This window comes from Gossypium hirsutum, chromosome D05, assembly GCF_007990345.1.
Source record: "Gossypium hirsutum isolate 1008001.06 chromosome D05, Gossypium_hirsutum_v2.1, whole genome shotgun sequence".
NCBI classification, from domain to species: Eukaryota; Viridiplantae; Streptophyta; class Magnoliopsida; order Malvales; family Malvaceae; genus Gossypium; species Gossypium hirsutum.
Window position 1 is genome coordinate 3,297,101 of NC_053441.1, and position 21,244 is coordinate 3,318,344.

The 21,244-nt window shown below is 35.4% G+C and overlaps 3 protein-coding genes across 4 annotated transcripts; 1 reads left to right on the forward strand and 2 right to left on the reverse strand.

Moving 5' to 3' along the window:
• Nucleotides 1-2,660: 2,660 nt before the first annotated feature.
• LOC107907053 (uncharacterized) lies at nt 2,661-4,557 on the forward strand. Its single transcript, XM_016834255.2, has one exon. It carries the CDS (start codon nt 2,661-2,663, stop codon nt 3,216-3,218), a length of 558 nt encoding a protein of 185 aa, XP_016689744.1. The 3' UTR covers nt 3,219-4,557.
• Nucleotides 3,714-5,618, reverse strand: LOC107907051 (uncharacterized). Its single transcript, XM_016834252.2, has 2 exons — nt 5,165-5,618; nt 3,714-4,561 (listed from the first exon to the last, which is right to left on the reverse strand). Exons 1-2 carry the CDS (start codon nt 5,229-5,231, stop codon nt 3,966-3,968), a joined length of 663 nt encoding a protein of 220 aa, XP_016689741.1. The 5' UTR covers nt 5,232-5,618; the 3' UTR covers nt 3,714-3,965.
• Nucleotides 5,619-14,638: 9,020 nt separating this feature from the next.
• Nucleotides 14,639-18,051, reverse strand: LOC107907049 (cytokinin dehydrogenase 7). 2 transcript variants are annotated; one of them, XM_016834249.2, is made up of 4 exons: nt 17,249-18,051; nt 16,832-17,104; nt 15,965-16,227; nt 14,639-15,141 (listed from the first exon to the last, which is right to left on the reverse strand). In XM_016834249.2, the coding sequence occupies exons 1-4, from the start codon at nt 17,942-17,944 to the stop codon at nt 14,814-14,816; spliced, it is 1,560 nt and encodes a 519-aa protein (XP_016689738.1). In that variant the 5' UTR covers nt 17,945-18,051; the 3' UTR covers nt 14,639-14,813. The 2 variants fall into 2 exon arrangements, with proteins under 2 accessions (XP_016689738.1, XP_040949076.1); XM_041093142.1 differs by lacking the exon at nt 14,639-15,141 and adding an exon at nt 15,209-15,384 and having other exon boundaries at nt 17,249-18,050.
• Between the last annotated feature and the right edge of the window lie 3,193 nt (nt 18,052-21,244).

Here is a 21,244-nt window from a genome sequence, read left to right on the forward strand (position 1 = left end):
ACAAGTTTGCTTGTTCTTCATAACTTTGACTGTTTGTTTGGTTACTGGGAAAATTGAAATTTTCAAATCTTGAAAGAGAAGGGAAAACCCCAATGTTTTCGGAACTTTGAATTTGCGTGGGGATGCCCAGGAGCTGTAATCTATTCATATTCAACTGTAGCTTCAGTTAACTTTTGATTTTTCAACGCTCCATTTCTTCTTCTTTTCTTTTTTTTTTTAAACAAAAATGTTATTGAAGACATTTATTTACTTATTTATTTGTTTTCCTCCTTTGAAAATTCAAATTTCAAAATCTATTCGTCTTTCACAATTCTTTTACTTTTAATATCAATAATTTAATCTCTTCATTTTTTTTATTTAACAAAATTTTCATTCAACCGGATAGCAATTTTAAGATGAAATTCATGAAATATCAAATAAACAAATTAAAATGTTGATTTTGTATTGTAACATCTCTATCTAAAACAACATTACAAAAAAGGTATAACGAAAATATTTTAGCAAAAAAAATAAAATAAACGCATTATTAATTGAACTCCAACTATAAAAAAAGAATTTTAATTTACAAAATGTACTTGAACCTTAATTGTAAAGCATTTTTTATTTAAAGCAATTCTGAAGAAAAAGAGGCGGTAGGAACAGTGCAATGAAGTCCACATACATACATATAATTTGAGTTGTTTTAGAACTTATGTAAGTAATTAATCATCCAAACCAGAAAGGAATGTAAGTTGTTTCGTCATTATTGGCTGATGACAACAAGTCCATCTCACTTGGAGTTACCCCCACTGCATTTTCTTCTTCCCTCTCAAGGACCAATCCGTTATCAATTTTTTAAATTAGGGCTTTTATGGCTACACATGCCATTCAAGGCTTAGCATGTACCCAATTTTTAAGGAGAAAACTAAAATATTATGAAATAATAATTTTAAATTTTTAAGAGAATATAAAAAAATTAATCAACTTTAAATACCGCTATCATGCTTCATGGACATTTTAATTTATTTTGAATTATGTATTGATTTAAAGAGAATTGTGGTTAAAATTTTTGTCACACGGATACAAACTATGTTACACCCTTCTCCGTCATATTGTATAAAAAATAAAACTCATTTTAAGGTATAAACGAGAAAAAAATGGATTTAATATTATAATATTTACATTTTAAAGTATTTGTAAATAAAGTGTTGATGGTAAAAGTACCAGAAAAACCCTTATACTTAGGAGCGGATTGAATTTCAATTACCCTTTATACATTTCAAAATATGTAAATTAGTTCATCCTAAATGACAACTTTTATATACAATACGACATATCCCTTGGTCTAGTACTTAGAGTGATTAATAGCTTAATGTCTCGATCCTGAAACTTTAATGAAAAGTTTATAGATGATTTAGTTCGAACTTATCATTAACAAGTAAAACTTAATGGATATATTATTTTGTACAATTTCAAAATTTATACAAATTAATTTACTCATTTTTCTCATAAAATGGTTAAACTGCCACCCTTTTTAAGTAAAGAGCTTTTATTGATGCCGGGTGAAAACAAAAAGCATCGTCAAGAACTTGTTCTGATAATAACATCAAATATTACGCAGCTCCAACATGTTGTCGTTCGTAACCGCATTGAAGCGGCGGCTGCTTTGTCTCACGTCATTGTTATATTCTTTAATTTGTCGCTGCACAGAAAAACATTAATCTTAAGTATGTTAAGAAATATGAAGATTTTATTTAACTTTTGGTTGATTAGTGTTAGCTTTTAAGCAAATTTGTAGACCGAAAAAAGGAAAAAGTATATTAAGTTGATATATATATATTGTGCCACAAATCAATCTAGCTCGTTCTATTATGGACTTTTATAGGTTTTTCAATTCTTATCTCTTTTTAAAAATTTGAATTCATATTTTCAAATACAAATGGTATAGCAATAACAATTGTATATTTTTTTAAACATGAAAATAACATGTCGCTTCTTCTGTAGCAGACTGATATGGAATTTTATCAATTCCTAATATCGTAAATTCATCAATCAAGATATTTCATTAATTTTACAAATTAAATAAAACAATAAAAAATGTGCCAATGAAAGTTAAAATGTTTAAGTTAAACCTATAAATACTGATCAATAACTAATTGGAAGAACTAGAATTAGATTAAGTTTAAATCTTGAAATTATCATTATTACGAAGATTTTACTTAAAAGATCATCCCGATCAAAATAGTACAAATCTCATACCGTTGCTTGTATAATTAAAAGTTGAGATATTTTCCGCTGTTTGTTGTCTTACCTTACCGACATTTTAAAAGGTGTTGATCTCAAATGGCATCTATTTAAACAACTTTAGACATAACTGGAAATTTGCAGAGGAATTCTGCTCCTAGAATCTGATTCCAAACAATTTAAAATGCAACTTCCGGAAGGATTCCAATGGGATATTGGTTTAAAGAAATTGCTCTTTCATTTCACCCCTGTGCCTTGGCCGTTGGATTGGAATGTTTCTCCACCCCAAACTATTTTCCAAATGGATGATCCGAAGGGAAAGTTCACACCTTTCTTTAAAAAAAGAAAAAAAGAGGCAAATATAGGATTATATTACGAACTGGGAAATTCTCAATAAGAAAAAAAAGGGTTGCTCCTAAAGAAATTTGTTTTCATCAATGGAGCCTAGAGGTGCTTGCAGATCAAACAGGTCTTCATTTGAGAAATGGGTGGCAATTGTATTGACCTTTCTAGCTGTGGTTTCACCTCTCTATGTCAACCAAAAGCCAACAGAGCTGGAGCTTGAAGAGCAATCCATGGACTTCACCTCATGGTTATGTCTCCTGTTTGTGCTACTGCTCTTGGCCTTTGCTTTCTGGCTTTACTTGAACCAGAGCTTTACCAGGTTCGACCGTCATTGGATTAGGCCGAGCAGGTATTCATCATATGAAAGACTGGTTGCAATAGGCTTGATAGTCTTAGGTGTTCTTTCTCCTCTTTATATCAACAAGGGCACAAGTGAGCTCGAACCTGACGAGCAGCCCATCAACTTTGCTTCTTGGTTGCCTCTTCTGCTATTGATATTAACCTTGGCCATCGCTACATTGCTTTTCTGTGATAGAGGCTGTACGAAGTTCGATCCTAACTGGATTCATAGAGTTGGGGGTTCTTCTGCTGGGATCTTACTGGTTCTTTTGATTCTTGCTGTCGTTTTGAAGTGTAAGAATGCCGGTTGAAGTTGAATTTCTAACAGGAAGTGATTCATTAAAGAACACAAGTCATGAAACTTCTGTTTCTGTCAATGTCTTGGAGACGAAGGTTCTCTGTTTCATAGTTGCAGCCTTGCAGGTATTAGACCATGTCATTGTAAGAAGAACGAATGTACAGTTTACTGTTAAACTGGTGTTTTATCCAGTTGTGTACGGTTTCCATAATCCCTGTAACAGGGCTTTGCACCACAAAGCCAAGCTCTATACTTGACTATATTGGACGCATGGTGTGAATGTAGTTCAAGTGTTCAACAATGTCACCTGCTCACGTATGCATAAAATGTAGATTCAAGATAAATTTCATGAAGCACCACAAAAACAACATCGAATAGGGGCCTACCAGGGTGCCAAGCATAACAACATACACCATTCCAAGTGGGAAAGGGAAAAGCCAACGCCTCTTTAAATCGTGGTGTATGATGGTTTCACAAGTCAATGATGAACAACATGTACCATTCCAAGTGAAAAAAATAAGTAATTGTCATTCCAAGTAGGTTCACTCAATTTGAAGGTTGACACATGAAACTGGAGAATTCAATGGCACAGTGTGAAACTTGCTCAATGTGAAAAAAGAAACAAATCAATAAAATTATAACAATATATAAACCCCTCGAAAAAACTACTAGAGAGGCTGAGCTATATATGGCAATGGACTGAAGCAGGCCTCAGAATGAACAATCTAATGATAAAGAGTTCGGATACTATAGGATATGATCATATTCCGAAGGCATATCCTGCAGCAACGAAAGCTGTTATGGCGTACAGCCACATTTGATGAAGTCGAGATAAATCATTAGCACCGCTGCATTCATCATTGGCACCACTAAAGCATCCCGGTCTCGAGATTTTAGCCACACCACCTTGTGCAACAAAGCTACTGTTATGCTTACCGTTGCTGAAAAGTACACACCAGAAATAGGGACCCCCACCATCGGAGCCGGTCACACCAGCCCCAACTTCAGTGTGGTTCTTATTGTAAAGGATTTCCAAACTCTTCTCGTTTTTCATCAACATCGAGAAAGCTTCAGAAGGCTTGACGTATTTCGATTGGCATCCAAGTAAACGACCAGTGATTGGAGAGAGGGTTGAGGCTTCCACACCACAGTCGGGGGCAAAAGTTTCAGCAAATTCAGAGTCAGCGGGCTTCTTGGCCTCTCCTACAGCTTTACAGTCACCTTGGTATGCTTTTATATATTGCAAAGCAATGCAGGCCAGGCCTGGGTTGTCGGTGAGAGCCGATGACTTGTGAGCTGTCCTATTGGCATTAAGCGCAGCCACCAATTCATCCGCAGGGTTATCGGTTACTTTGGCTACAATTGAACAGTTCCATCATAAGGGCTCCAGCATAATAATAAAATTAGACCATAAACTGAAACCACAAAGATAGTTCCTCTTCCCTCTTCTACAACAGATGATTATTCCTTATCATAGACAAGCAAGAAGTATACGGTGGAATTAAATGCATTAAAAATGTTTCCAATCAGAATACACGGAAACCTGAGATGCAAAATAAATTTTCTTTCCTTTGTCCTCCTTTATCAACTAAATAAAGGACTGAAAAAATTAAGTCAACTGCCTAAAATACACAGCTTTAAACATGAGATCCACGGGGGAAAAACTGCTTAAAGAAAGTCATATCAAAATGGGCAACCATTCAAGTTTAGACTTTAGAACCGCAATGCCTGAGATTCAGATCAATACTACATCTTACCAACTAATAAATAAAAGAAGCATTTGGAAAATACGAAAAAAAAAACCCAGAAATAAACATGGAAAAAGGATATAATTCTATAGTTATTAAGCAGATTCATCACTTACTCAGACCAACAGAAAAAGAAAAATAAACCGTCTTTTTTAATTTTGTAACAGAAGCTAAAGCTGGATAAGAGAAAGAAGAGGGGAGGGAGACTTACTCTGAGTGTTGGCAGAAACAGATAAGAACAGAAAAGGAGAAAAAAGAAGCCATAAAACCATTGCCATTGTTGCTGGGTATTTCCCTTTTTTTCCTTAAGTTGCTATGAAGAATATAACTCAGTAGATCTGATACAGAAGAAAGAAAGAGTCAGTAAAATGTCTACTTCGTTTCGGTTGCTGTACAACTATGGCTAATCTGTTATTTTGGTCTTTATTTGCCGACATTACCACCATCCGGGTTCTTCTTGGACTTTAAAATAATTATCTCGTGTGTTATACTAATTTAATTTTAAGAAAAATGATTCAATCTCCAACACAGATGCATGTGATGTGAGGAAGGCAATTTTTCTAAAGCCAACTGTTTTAGTTATAAATTATTATTTTATTATTATAACCCCAAACGTGTTTAAATATTATTTTTTATGCTTATATGTGAATTAAATATTAATAACTCTGAATTTTTTAGATGCAATCTTATTTATACAAAATAAAATATCTTTAAGAAGGAAAGAACGTCAACACACAATTAGGTATAAGGTACATGAACTGTAGGTGCATATTGGGCCATTTGCTCAATTAATGGACCTAAGCAGTGCGTGCTCTGAAAATATCTGATATTAAGGTCCCCAACTTCAAATGTTGAATGTTTGTCGTCACAAATTCATGCTTCCAATCAACTGATATCCTTAATGCATATTCCTTCAAATATATGTATATATATCTTTAATGCAACCATTTCTTTGTAGGATCATAGCATTTTTTTCTTTTTTAACAAAAAAAAATCAAAACAAAAATTATGTGACATGATTTAATTGTTTAGAGTTTGCCTTTTATATATATAAAAAAACCCATTATGTTTTGACAAAAAATTATAATGGAAAATACTTTAAACATTAAAACGGTATAAAAATAATTTAAGTATCAAAATAAAAAAATCGAGTCACTAAATTTTTTCACATTTGAGAGAAAATAATTTAATATTGAATATAGATGGAGCAGTGATGAACTTGTAATTTTTAATTATTTCATTTAAAGATAATAAAAGTATAAAAAGATAAAAGTATTATCATAATAATATTAAGTATAATTTTTAAAAATATATTTTAATAATTTCGTAATTAAATCGGTGAATTAATTGAAATTGATATTAATTTAATAAAATGCTTAAATACTAATAAAATATGTAAGTACAGATAAGAAAACGGGAGGAAAAAAACATTATATGAAAATGTGGACATTTGATTTTCACTTTCCTCAAGAACAAACCCAACAGGGCTTCTATTAGGGAATAATTGGGTCTTTTACGTCGGGCTTAACCCTAACACAGCCGGTTGCTGGGCGTCAGGCGTCCAAATGTATCAGCTCAGTTCATCTTTTCTTATCTTTATCTAAGCTCAAAAACATTTTATAGATTAATTGAACTTTCCAAATGAAATTGCATCATCAAGCCCATATATAACTTTTATCATAAGCTTCATAAATATATTCCAAACATAGTGATGATAATATACATAAACATAAATATTTAGAATTTGAAACATAAAATTACATATGAAATTAACAACATGCATACAAAGAAGGGATTGTACGGAATTATGATTTCATTTTATCTTTATCTCTTTTTAATAGGAGAATGACAAATCAGATTTTTATTTCTGAAAAAATTCAAATCCAACTAAATGCTAAAAGTTAGAGGAAAAATTTGATTTGTCATCCTCCTATTATAAAGGGATAAGAATGACGTGGAATCATAGTTTTATACAATTTTTTTCTCCATACATACATCAGATTAACAATACTAAATGCACTACAATTATTTATCACGGCGTTATCATCGGTTGTGAGTTAGTATCGAGTTAACTTGCCACACGAATTCAATTAATAACATTATTAATATACACAATTGATGGAGATAATAAGTTGTGCATTTTAAAATAAAAATGTATAAAATATATCAAAATGAAGTCTTAGCTTAGTGGTAAATAAAATGCATAATGCAATTGGTTTATGTTTAAATCTCATTATATGTATTTTTTTTGTTTTTTTAATGAAAAATATTAAAGTACCCTCGAATAATATAACTTATTTTAATTACAGAAAAACATTTCCGTAATTTAACAACTGCGTTAATGATTCTGTCGAGAGTGACAATAATGCAACATTTAAAAAAAAATTCTAACTAAGCCACTATCCAAAAATAAGTAAGATTAATATATACATTTCACTTAGCCAAATCAAATGAAAAAGGAAAAAGAAGTCACACTCCAACTCTTATCAATAGACCCAAAGAGGATTGAGAGATTTGTGTTTAGCATTTTCACAATACAATCTTTCCTATGAAATCAAGGATCAGTCAGCTGATTTGTGGCTGTCGTTTCTAATATATATTAAAACCAATAATATTCAGTATTAAATTATATCGTCTCTAATATAGTAACATCTCCAAGCTGTATCGCCTTAATAATATCTGTCGTCTTCCTTCCATGTCAGCCACACTGAAGCCCCACATTTCAAATCCTATTACCACACCTACAATATGTTTGTGGCTTCATCCTCGCCCAAGACAGTTGTAGGGAACTATAAGAGAAGGGAAAGTGGACCATAATGAAACTGCATATAATCCGTCGACGTAAGAAAAAAGAATCATTCATGGCTACCAACTGTAAAGTTCACTAACTATAATATATTCATTTATGAAAATACCGATTTAATTTTGTATTTATGCAGAGAAAGGCATGCATGTAGCCTACTCCAACTTTAATCTGCCTTACAAGATAGCTTACTACGTAACGAAGTAAGTGGACTATATGTCCGTGCCTTTTGGCTTTTCATTAGACCGTGACAAGAAAAAAGAGTAATTTTATTGAAAAGTAAAGATAATACAAATACAACCACTAACACCGTCCAAACTTAATTTCGAATGCATGCAAAGTACCGCATTTTTTTTTCTTAGTGTAATATATAAAAATTTATCCTCTCTTGCGTAGGCTAGAATCAAATTGTACCTCAACAAATGTTAGAGGGAGCCATCAATGATTGGTTGGTACATGTGATATCTTACAATAAATCATGATCTTGTAATGAAACTCTAAAGTTGCTATTGGACCCCCTCCATTTTTAACTTTTTCTCTTCTTTTTATAAGTGGAAATTGGAAAAAGGAAAAGACGAAAAGAAAAGGAAAAAGGAAACCAAGTAGATTCGATTTGCATTGTTTCAACGTTCAAACAATTAAGAAAACCTAATGCTTAAGGAATAAATAAATGAAAGAGTATACTAATATGATATTAAAAAGTTTAGTTTTGAGACGCTAGTAAAATTAAGTCCTGTCATCCATTTTAAATATATAATTCGATTTTTTTAAAATTAAATTATTTAAAAATAAAGAGTCAAACTTAATTAGAAATTCAATTCTTGTAACCGTCACATGCTTCTCTGAATTCTTGAGAATAATATTTATTGTTTTGGCATTTTGATCCACAAAATACTATTAAAGCAATGAACTGATCATGTTTTTATGACTTTTGCCGTTACTGTTTTTATAATTTTTTTCACAGCCTAAACCGTTTCCTTATGCACCTGAAGGGTGTTGTTCCCATTAGTTCTTGTAAAAAAGTGCATCTTTCGTTTTCCATGTTTCAATATCCCTTTATTCACGAAACTTGAAATATTTTAAAGCTGAAACAACTGCATATAATGAAAGAGAAATTTGTTGCCTTGTGTGATATTATTTATCTTTTAAATAATTTAATTAAAGTTAATTTGAGTTAGAGAATGTTGCGTAAAGGATCGATTCGAGAACTCCGATATGACTACAAGTAAATTGACCGGAACGAAAAATAAAGTGAACACAAGGATTTACGTGGTTCGGCTTTAATGCCTACGTCCACGGGCAGAGGCGAAAAGAAATTTCACTATAACAAGATGAAGATTACAAGTGTTTTACACTCAAGACACAACCCGAGAACCTCACAACTCTCAACCCCTATAGAAAACCCGAAAGCTAAAATCCTAGCTTTCAAAGAACAAGCTTTGCTCTCTCTTGGTTTGGGATGATCAATATGGCTAATGAACCTCTCTATTTATAAGAGAGTTCAAGGACATAATTGTCCAAAACTTTGGCAAAGATTTGTGGTTGAAAATGGACACCAACAACCATCCACTAATCCACTACCACCAACAACCCACTACCAACAACAACAATCCACTACCAATTTTAAGCCATTTCTTAACAAATCTCCACCTTGGCTTGAAATTTACCAAGCTGAACATCATAGTGAATTCCTCGAACTGGATCACCTCTTCCAAACGCCTCTCTGGCGCTAATCAATCCCGAATACCTATCAAGTCCAAGCAATGCTTGAACTTATATGCAGGGATCACCTTAGTTAACATATCTGCAGGATTCTTCTCGGTAGCAACCTTGCTGATAACAATGTCACCTTGCGTAACATGTTCCCGAACAAAATGATATCTGACATCAATGTGTTTGGTCCGTTCATGAAACATCTGATTTTTAGTCAGATGTATGGCACTCTGGCTATCGCAAAATACAACAGTGAAATCCTGTTGTAAACCCAAACTGCTTACTAGACCTTTCATCCACAATGCTTCTTTCACTGCTTCTGCTAACGCCATATATTCCGCCTCAGTCGTAGATAAGGCTACGGTAGACTGTAACACAGCTTTCCAACTAATGGCTCCTCCAGAATAAGTGAAAACATAACCCGTCAGAGATCTTCTTTTGTCCAGATCTCCAGCATAATCAGAGTCCACATAGCCCGTGACACTGCTAGTGCAGTCACTCTGATCATATACCAAGCATAAATCTGCAGAACCTCTCAAGTACCTGAGAATCCATTTCACGGCCTGCCAGTGTTCCTTGCCAGGACAACTCATGTATCTGCTGACCACACTAACTGCATGTGAAATGTCTGGACGAGTGCAAACCATTGCATACATCACGCTTCCAACTGCACTCGAGTATGGAATGTGAGACATTTGCTGCTTTTCTTCATCAGATTGTGGTGACAACTCTGCAGAGAGTTTGAAATGTGGTGCCAACGGAGTACTCACAGTTTTCGCTTTATCCATGCCGAAGCGTTGAAGAACCTTTTCAATGTAGTTCTTCTGCGACACACGAAGCTTGCCCGCCTTGCGATCTCTGTGAATATCCATGCCCAAAATTTTCTTGGCAGCACCCAGATCCTTCATCTCGAACTCACCACTCAACTGCGACTTTAACTTGTTGATTTCCGACATGTTTTTGGAAGCAATTAACATGTCATCAACATACAGCAACAAATAAATGTGCGAACCATCTGAGAGCTTCCGATGATAGACACAAGCATCATAGTCACATCTTGTGTAACCATGCTGAATCATGAAGCTATCAAACCGCTTGTACCACTGCCTTGGGGATTGTTTCAATCCATATAAAGACTTCTTAAATAGACAGACATGGTCTTCTTTACCAGGAACTGTAAAACCCTCTGGTTGACGCATGTAGATTGTTTCCTCGAGCTCACCATGCAAGAACGCCGTTTTTACGTCAAGCTGCTCAAGTTCTAGATCAGACTTGGCCACCATGGCAAGTAATACACGAATGGAAGAATGCTTTACGACTGGGGAGAAAACTTCATTGTAGTCAATCCCCTCTTTCTGAGTGAAGCGTTTAGCAACCAATCGTGCCTTGAATCTAGTTGCTTCAACCCCTAGGATGCCTTCCTTTTTCTTGAAGACCCATTTGCAACCAACTATCTTCTGGTTACTTGGCGGCTTAACCAACTCCCAAGTATGGTTCTTGTGAAGAGATTCTATCTCCTCACTCATAGCAATTGCCCACTGTGCCGACTCATCACACGTGACAGCCTCATTATAACTGGAAGGTTCTATACCAATGGACTCCGCCACACTGAGCGCGAAAGACACCAGATTAGCGTAACGCGGATTTGGTTTGATTTGTCTCTTCGTTCTTCCAGTGGCAATGCTATATGGTTTTTCTTGAGGTGACTCATCTTCATCGGAATCTTGCACCTCAACTTGATCATCCTGGACTGAAGTACCTTCCGTAGGAATTGGAGCGTCCACCTGACACTCCACCTGCTTCTCAACACCGTGATCTCCCATTCTATCTGACTCCTCCTTTTCCCGGGAATTTGTGGTGGATCGAAGCATGGATGACTCATCAAAAGTCACATCTCTGCTGATGATGAACTTGGACGAAACCGGATCAGGACACCACAACCTGTATCCTTTCACCCCTTGGCCGTATCCAAGAAATATGCATTTCTTCGCCCTCGGTTTGAGTTTTCCCTCATTTACATGAGCATACGCAGGGCAGCCAAACACTCTTAAACCAGAGTAATCAGCAGGAGAACCAGACCATACTTCCTCAGGAGTCTTCAGCTCAATAGCTGTTGACGGAGATCTGTTAACCAAATAACAAGCAGTATTAACAGCTTCAGCCCAAAATTCTTCACCGAGCCCAGCATTTGATCGCATGCAACGAGCTCGCTCCAAGAGAGTTCTATTCATGCGTTCTGCAACTCCATTTTGTTGTGGTGTTCGACGAACAGTGCGGTGTCTCACTATTCCTTCATTTTTGCAGAACTCATTGAATTCACCTGAGCAAAACTCCAAGCCATTATCCGTCCGGAATCGCTTGATCTTCTTTCCTGTTTGATTTTCGATCAAAGCTTTAAATTGCTTGAAGTTGATGAGAACCTCATACTTGCTCTTCAGAAAATACACCCAAACCTTTCTCGAGTAATCATCGATAAAGGTAAGCAGATATCTGTAACCACCTTTAGAAATTGTCGGAGAAGGCCCCCAAAGGTCAGAATGGAAGTAATCCACTGTGCCTTTTGTCTTGTGAATCCCAGTGCTGAACTTTACCCGAGTCTGCTTACCGAAGACGCAGTGCTCACAGAAATTCAACTTTCCTGTACACTGCCCAGACAATAATCCTCGTTTGCTTAGCACCGATAAGCCTCTCTCGCTCATATGCCCGAGCCGCATATGCCATAACTTCGTGGTGTCAGAATCTAGATCATCTGATGATGACACTCCCGCAACACCTGTAACCGAGGAACCATCGAGGAAGTAAAGGCCCCGCTCCAAATTACCACGTATCACAGTCAAAGCACCCGAGAATACCTTGAGAACTCCACCTTCAGCAGAGTACCGAAAGCCTTTCTTGTCCAACGTACTCAAAGAGATCAAATTTTTCTTCATTTCTGGAATGTGCCGAACATCAGTTAGAGTTCTAACAATACCGTCAAACATCTTTATACGAACTGTGCCAATCCCCATGACTTGACATGCGTGGTCATTTCCCATTAGTACTGAACCAGAATGCTTCTCGTATGTTGAGAATGCATCTTTCGAAGTACTTATATGAAATGTAGCTCCCGTATCAAGAATCCATCTCCCACCAGCGTAAGAGTCGGATACTGCAAGAACGATCTCGGCATCACTTGAAGAATCTGCATCAGCTACATTCGCACGATCATTTTGTTGCTCCTGTGATTCTGATTTCTCCTTCCTTTTCGGACAATCTACCTTCATGTGCCCGTACTTCTTACAGTAGTAGCACTGTATTCTCTTCTTGGACTGCGATCTAGGATGGCTTTTACTTGAACTTCCACCCTTTGCCTTGGATCTTCCTCGAGCAACCAAGCCTTCGCCTTCATTGTTTTCGACCACCTTACCAGTGATTTTCTTCCTCAACTCACTGGAACTTAAGGCATTTTTCACCTCCTCTAGAGTCAGGTCATCACGACCGTACATCATTGTATCAACAAAATTCTCATACGAGGGAGGCAAAGAACACAAAACAATTATTGCTTGGTCCTCATCATCGATTTTGTTATCGATATTATTCAAATCCATGATAATGGAATTGAATTTATCCAGGTGCTGGGAAACAGGTGTACCTTCCTCCATCTTCAGGGCATAGAGTCTTTGCTTGAGGTAGAGCCGGTTCGTCAATGACTTCGTCATGTACTTGCTCTCTAACCGGAGCCACAAACCGGACGCGGTTTTCTCATCCGCTACTTCTCGTAGCACTTCATCTCCTAGACATAGCAGAATAGCACTATGTGCTCTTTCTAGCATGTCATCCTTTTGCTCTTCCGAAAGCGTGCTTGGTAATTTATCTTTACCAGACAATGCTTTTAGCAATCCTTGTTGAACCAGCACTGCCCGCATCTTGATGCGCCATAAACTGAAACTATTTTTCCCGGTAAATTTCTCGACATCATACTTAGTCGATGAAACACTTGTAGCCATAATTTGGAACCTTTGAATGAATGATAATATTTTCTTCCTGATGTGAAAGATCAGACAAAGCTGCAGTCACAGGGCAATTCAGAAAATATTATCACTCCTTCAACTACGCTCTGGTACCAATTTGTTGCGGAAAGGATCGATTCGAGAACTCCGATATGACTACAAGTAAATTGACCGGAACGAAAAATAAAGTGAACACAAGGATTTACGTGGTTCGGCTTTAATGCCTACGTCCACGGGCAGAGGCGAAAAGAAATTTCACTATAACAAGATGAAGATTACAAGTGTTTTACACTCAAGACACAACCCGAGAACCTCACAACTCTCAACCCCTATAGAAAACCCGAAAGCTAAAATCCTAGCTTTCAAAGAACAAGCTTTGCTCTCTCTTGGTTTGGGATGATCAATATGGCTAATGAACCTCTCTATTTATAAGAGAGTTCAAGGACATAATTGTCCAAAACTTTGGCAAAGATTTGTGGTTGAAAATGGACACCAACAACCATCCACTAATCCACTACCACCAACAACCCACTACCAACAACAACAATCCACTACCAATTTTAAGCCATTTCTTAACAGAGAAGAGATTGTCTATGCATGTATGTATATTTTTATTTTTATTTCTTTAAAATTTGATTACATAACTTAATTTTATTGATACATGGAAAATAATTTTTTTTTGAAAGTTACTGCCATAAATAAATAAATGGGAAGAAACTTTTTTTTTTGTTTGGCTTGAAAAGTGAATTTGATATGCACTTTTTCGAGTTTTATACTTTTTCTTTTTTTTAACTCCTAAAATGATGTTTATTGAAAAAGGAAATGAGCATAAATTTTAAAATATGTAGTTTTACAGTTTGAAGTCAAATTTTCTAGAATTGTAACATCAAATCCCACTTGAGATTAATTATTAATTCAGATTTGACATGAATTGAACGGTCCAAATTGATTGGTTTATATGAATGACAGAGACCTGAATCAAAAATAGAGTCCAGAAGCAAATGGAAATAGTTTTTGCATGAAGTATGCCCCATTTTGAGATTAAAGAAAAAAAACTTTATAACAGTTAAATCAGATTTTAGGCGATTAGATTATTGGTCGAGTTTAGATTTTTAATTAAAATAAATCGTATATATAATCCGTTTAACTCAAATTTTAATTTTCTTTGGAGGTTTTTTTCTTTCTTCTTTTAAAAAATAATCCAAATTATTTGACGAAGATTTTTTCCCCTTTACAATGATAATGCAACATTCATTGTCATCAATCATTTGCAAACGGAACTGACTAACCCACAAATTAATTAGGGGGAAACATTAAAGATGATAAATGTGATGATATGCAAAAAAAAAAAAAAATTAAAATTCCCTGCTAATTATGATATTCGGTGGGTCCCTCCTGAAAATATTTTGCCCCGGTGCAAGTATGGCCATAAGATCAAAGCTAGCCTTCCTCTCCACAAATCTTGACCATCGATTCCCAAAATGTCGTTCCCAATCCTCTTTTGATTGGTAGTGAGGGAGGTATAACTTGAAATCCAAACCCACTTTGATGCACCAATTTACAATCTCACGGTTTTGAGCAACCGATTTTTCAACAGATGGGCCATTGGGAACGAAGCGTAGCAAAGCCACGATGTAGAAGATTTCACCTTCGGGTAACACCACAGACGTTCGATCATCCCATCTGAAAAAACACATTTGAAAGCAACCCCACACACACACACATATTAGAAGAACAAGAGATTCATATATACCTATCCATTTTATATGGAAAAGAATGAAAGCAGCACCAATAAATGATGCTCTATATCTGCCCTTTTTTATTCATTATTCTATAAAATAAAAACATTCTTTCATCATATCCCATCATTGTCACGCCAACTAGAAATGAATTGTTTATTCTGATAATCAAGCACTTCTCTTTTCTCTGCATTTATCCAAATTTGAACGAAATAAATGACAGGCTTTTATAAGGTATGTAACTATATACAGCAAAAAGACACGTAGGATTGCATGTCATTGGGTCACGACGATCTTATCCTATTCTATAATTGAGGAAGTTGGGACAAAAGAATCTCAGTTTTCCTTGATATCATTTATAGAATTATTTTGATATTTTCCTTTTGTGGGGCGGCAATGCATGTCAAAAGATCTGGTTGCTTGGTTCAATTTTTTACGCCGCAAACCGATACGGTTACCCTTTTTTTTACTGGTCTGAGAGCACCCCCGCCGGCTGCACAAATTCTCGAGGACGGATATGATCCGTTACAGTTGAGCACAGAGTAAGACGGTCCTACAGCCGCCAGTTTGCTTAGGGACAGGTTGATGTTGTAGGCCATACGATATAATACTGTGGGTCCCTCTATGTGATTGACTCTTTTGGGAAAATTTATTAAGAAATTATTTGACCTCTTTCGGACAGCAAAAAATCTTAGCCACAAGAAGCTCTCAGACATGCAGTTTTGACATGGGGATCCATAAAATAAATAAGGGGGAGTTTTACTCACTTGCTACGCAGAAGAGGGTAGATCAGCATGGGCCCACCGACTCCATCTTTCAACATCGTTTTAAACACCGTCCGATCAAAATTAACGACGTCCGATTTAGACACGAAGAGGTTCAACCAAGGGTGAGGACCATCCCAAGTGCCATTGGCTTTCACTTGTTCCTCAGCTCGGTTTACACGCAGTAAGAACTTCGTGTAGCTTACGTCCACCTGGGATTTCAACCCTTCAACGAATCGTAGCCGTCCAAGAAGCCCGTTTACGGCCTGCATAGGGAATACAGTAAAATAGAAGGAAGTCAAGGACAATATCGTCATTCCATTGTTTAAACCATATTGGCACTCGTGAATTACATAGATTCCATGATAGATGATTGCGATGGCGGTGTTTGGGGCCATTTCCGGAACTGTGCCAGTGGGGGACCAAAACGCCACCCAAAATCTCATTCATATAAGGAATAGTTACAGTAGCGTCCCATTCTCGTAATTAAACCCCTTAGGTTTGGCAGTTTCGGCAGCTACTTTATTTTGAATGTCAGAAAATCCGATGGAGGAGTAGAATAACGCCGTCCTCCATCGCTGACGGCGCGAGAATGCTCTGAGATTTTCTTTTGACATTCTTTTTCACTGTCCGGCTACAACAGGGTCGATGATATAGGACCCCACGAATTTCTTTTTTAATGTTCATAGTTAACAGTTTTATATGGGATCCACTTAGTAAACGCCTAGGTCAAAACTAAAAACTCAGTATGCAACAGAGAAATCATGTATGTCCCACTCAGTCATCGACGGTTAGCAATCAAGGCTCAAACTTGTTAGTTAGTCCATGATGCAGGAGATTAATGAATAAACCAAAAAAAAAAATTGTTACCGTATCTACAGTTGGGTGGTCACTGTTGCGGTAATGGAAAGCCACTTCGAGGCAGTAGAGGACTGAGCCGGCGGTTTGAGAGATATGAGTCGGGTTGAACTCATGGCCCGGGTCCAATGGCACGGATGGCCAACCATTGAACGGGTCATCATTGTTACAGAATACGAACCCTTCCACGTAATCAAACGACTCGCCTTCTTTCTGAGTCACCAGAAACTCAGCATCCCGAGTAAACTCCTCAAACTCAGAATACACTACCCTTATCCATCTTACCTAATCATACAGATAAATAAAATAAATAACATAGCTAAGTTACGTAGCGGAAACGTGTCGCTCATGCACTTCAAATTAAAAAATGTAGAAAATTTGAATATGAATAACAAGAATTATTTTATTTCTTAAAACAGAAATACCAACCATGTCTGGAGCTTGTTGTAGCTTAATTCTTGCTCGGGTAATAATACCGAACTGACCAAGCCCGCCGAGGACTCCGAAAAAGAGTTCGGAGTTTAGCGTTTCGGAGCAAACCGTTATTTCTCCTTTTCCAGTTACAACTTCCAATTCCGTCACGTTCGACGTTTGCGGACCATAACGGAAAGCTTGTCCACTAACGCCAGCGTTAGATAAAGTCCCACCCACCGTTAAGCTGAGGTAATCGGTCCACGACCTCGGAGCATAGCCGTACCTCGAGACGCACCGTGTCAAGACGTCTTCCCATAATGCCCCGCCGGAAACATCGATATAATGAGAGCCATTGATTGGCAAGAATTCGAAATGGTTTTTCTCCGTCGAAGACATGTCTATCACGAGCCCCCCCTCGGCCATCGCCTGACCGTTAATTGAGTGGCCGTTACCCCTTGCCGCCACCGTCAAATTGGAGGTCCTCGATGCGAGCTTAACGACCCGACTTATATCTTCCGCTCCAGAGGGTTTGATTAAGAACAAGGGCTTAACCGAATAAAGACCACCGAAATCTTTACTGGCTAAACTGCTAACATCACCCTTTTCGATGCTGCCTTGTAGGTCGAGGGATTTAGATATGCTGGAAACATCGTCGTCGAGCTTGGACTCGGCGTCGTTGTCGTGTACGATTCGCCCCAAGTAAGCTATCATCTTTGTATGCAAAAGCAAAAGAGACAAATAAAAGAAATGGTAGTTTTAGTTTATTTAGATTTTAGAGCACTGTAAAGATGAGCCGTCTTTGGAAGTTAATTGGAGGGGCTTAAATAATGCTTTAATGAAGGTTTTTTTTATGAGGTTTAAAAAATTATTAGGCTAACTAAGCTCTTAGATTATATAATAAGGATTTTTATTACTTAACTAGTGGTTTAGAGTTCGATCTTCGTCTGAGCATAGAGTAAATTTAAAGTTTGTAACTAACAATTACTTCTTTAATAGACTTATAAAATACAAATTAATAATTAGTCATTGGACTCGTTCAAAAAATATTAAATATATTAATATCATTTTTAAAAAGTATATATAATTAAAGAACTTATTTTTAAAAGAACTAAAATATTATTTAGTTAAATAATTATTGTATTACTGTATACTTGAATAATATATTTAAAAAAATTAAAAGAAGTCTTTTCTAGCAATGGTGTATTTTGTGTATGACAAAGAACTGTAAAAAAAATGTACATCAATGTTGACGTTTTATTTATTGTAAAAATAATACATTGAATTTTCGTTTATATATTTATTTTTTAATAAAGATATATGAAAATAATAATGATTGCAACTTTAAAAAAAATGAATCTAGATTTTATTTTTCCAACAATATATTAAATTAGCATTATTAGTGACATCAATGTATTTGGATTTCAAATCTTAGCCTTTATAATTTTTTTCCATTGCAAATATCTTTGAAATTTTTTTCCTCAATTTAAAATGAATGCAACATTTGGATTATTTGTGCATTTACTTTTTTGATTTCTTGTTAATTAATAAATAAAAATGTTAAACTATCCCTACAAACCCTTGCTATTTTAATGCGAAAATGCATCTCACCCAACTTAAGTGAAAATAGACTTAACAAATAGGATTGCTTCTATCACATTTACACAACAAAAAAATAATATAGAAAATGAATTAGGTATACACCTCCCAATTAAGTTTATGAATATTAGGAATTGCTCTAACCATAAATTGTATTGATTCTCGATTTAATTGACTCAAAGTCTTCTTTCGAATTGATATTTTAATTAATTTTCGATTCAACAAGTACTCTAATTCAACAGCGGACCCAAGGGACAGGTAGGAGCCCCAGGCCCCCTAAAATGAAAAATTTTCCATTTAGGTCTTTTATAATTTATAAAATTTTAAATTAATAATGATAAAATTACACTTTAGCCTCCAAAAATAATAAAAATTTGATTTAATCCTTTAAAATTATAAAGATATAGACTATTAAAATGATGAAATTATATTTTTACTATCGTATAAATATACAATTTAATTCCGGACCCCAAAACAAGTTTTCTGATTCCAGCATTCATCAGTCCAATTTAATTCAAACAATATTAGTTAAAATTGAAATTTAAAACTTACACTTTCTCGTATAAATGTCTTAATAATGTACCATAGAATGCATCCTTTCAAATTAGCTTAAGAAAAGTAGCACTTTATATTATATTTTATTTTATCCGTTCATTCAATGTGAATAGTGACTAACTGATAGTGAAACAGTTTTTGGAACAACCCATTATTAAAAATTCAAAGGTAAATCTGGATTATTGATTTTCTTTGAACGCCCGCCATTGATGCCAAACTTGTCTGCGCCACCTTTTCAGAAATTACATCCTTGGAGTTTTAAAAAAATATTGTGCCCCGATTTGGCAATGTGAAACTTGGTCTGAGTGTCACTACCATTTCCAACAGCTTGCTTTTTCATTTCATAATATATGCGTTCGTCTGATTGAGGCTCGTTCAAACTTCAAACGTCGGCACATTTTTATTTAAAAATTGCTTATCTAAACTTTGTTCAAACACAACGGCAATAAATTACATTAACAATAGCCTCACTTATCTGCAACTTACATATTCATATTATTACAATAAACTATATATGTTTTTCAAGGTTATTCCATCTTATATTTTGGTTAGCACAGTCAACTATACATATGTATGATTTTTATACAACGATGGAGAATAGTCTATACGGTTAATAATATAAGATTCATTTAAGCATTGACAAATTGGTTACTGCAATTTGTGTCTAATCCAATATGTATATCCAAAGAAAGATTTAAGCATGATGCCATGCAAATCTATTCGAAAACGAAATGATTTTAGTTAGTACTAACTTCAGAAGAAAAAAAAGGCATATATATGCTCAATTTCCATCACACAATATGATTTTATACCAAGAAAAAAAAAAGGGTTATTCAAAATTTTTAGGTACATGTATTTGGAACATTCATATTTGTTTCAACTTTCAAAGATATTGTCCTGTTCGTAATCTGATATATATATATATAAAAGTTTTAAAGAAATTTTAGAAATCTTTTTTTGATTTTTCTTGACCAAAATTTGGGTGGGTAATAGATTTCGTGTGGGACATATATAAATCTTGTGGTGCTATTTTGTTAAGATATCATGTTTTTCCGAAGTAAGATAATAAGACAATAAACATCATAGTGAAGGTTGAATATTGGGGGATGAGAATCTTATAACATCACTACTGCTGCTGCTTTTTTTGTTTTGTTTTGTTTTGTTTATGAGGAGAATAGAACCAAAAACAATGAGGCCAACAAGTCCATAACTCTATTTGCTTTCCTTAACAAAAGTGTTGGTATCTTGTAATAATGTAAAAAAAAATGATTTGTTGCAGTTTATGAACATGTATAGCAACTTGTGAATACATCATCTTGTGACTTGTGAGTGAATGTCCACGTTTATGTAACAGAGTTGGCTTTGGATATAATGCTGAAGAATAATATATAGTGAGATGAAAAATTCTGATTTTATGATGCCTATAGAATCCAAAAAAAATGCCATTATTTTTCCACCTTTGCTTCATTACATCCAAATACCATTTGATTTCAGATGTGTCCTTTGATTCCATGGATATTTTGTCATGAATGAAAAGCAGATTTCCCTTTCCCTTCAACTCAAATTTTTGTTTATTTCATGACCAGTGTCACATCCCCAATTCATTTCATTCATTTAATCTAACAATTTTAAATATTATCCAACATGGCACAAATTTTGATTTGGGATGGCTGAGCAACATTTTTGCACTTTTGCTATAGGATATGATTCGAGTCTGGGAATTATTAAGTAAAGATTTTGTCGCCTGTGCCTTGGAAAATCCCACCATGGCCAAAGCTCTCAATGACATGTAGCTAGCTATACCCAATCACAATATTGTTTCACAATGGTTTGAAATTTTCTACCCATCATGATTCAGTT

Coding starts and splice junctions, on each gene's coding strand:
- LOC107907053 (XM_016834255.2), top strand. CDS start 2,661: ATGGAGCCTAGAGGTGCTTGCAGATCAAACAGGTCTTCATTTGAGAAA.
- LOC107907051 (XM_016834252.2), bottom strand. CDS start 5,231: ATGGCAATGGTTTTATGGCTTCTTTTTTCTCCTTTTCTGTTCTTATCT. Junction 4,562..5,164: donor TGTTTCTGCCAACACTCAGA/GTAAGTCTCCCT, acceptor GTTCAATTGTAG/CCAAAGTAACCGATAACCCT.
- LOC107907049 (XM_016834249.2), bottom strand. CDS start 17,944: ATGATAGCTTACTTGGGGCGAATCGTACACGACAACGACGCCGAGTCC. Junction 17,105..17,248: donor TACAACAAGCTCCAGACATG/GTTGGTATTTCT, acceptor CTGTATGATTAG/GTAAGATGGATAAGGGTAGT. Junction 15,142..15,964: donor TACCCTCTTCTGCGTAGCAA/GTGAGTAAAACT, acceptor GTGTTTTTTCAG/ATGGGATGATCGAACGTCTG.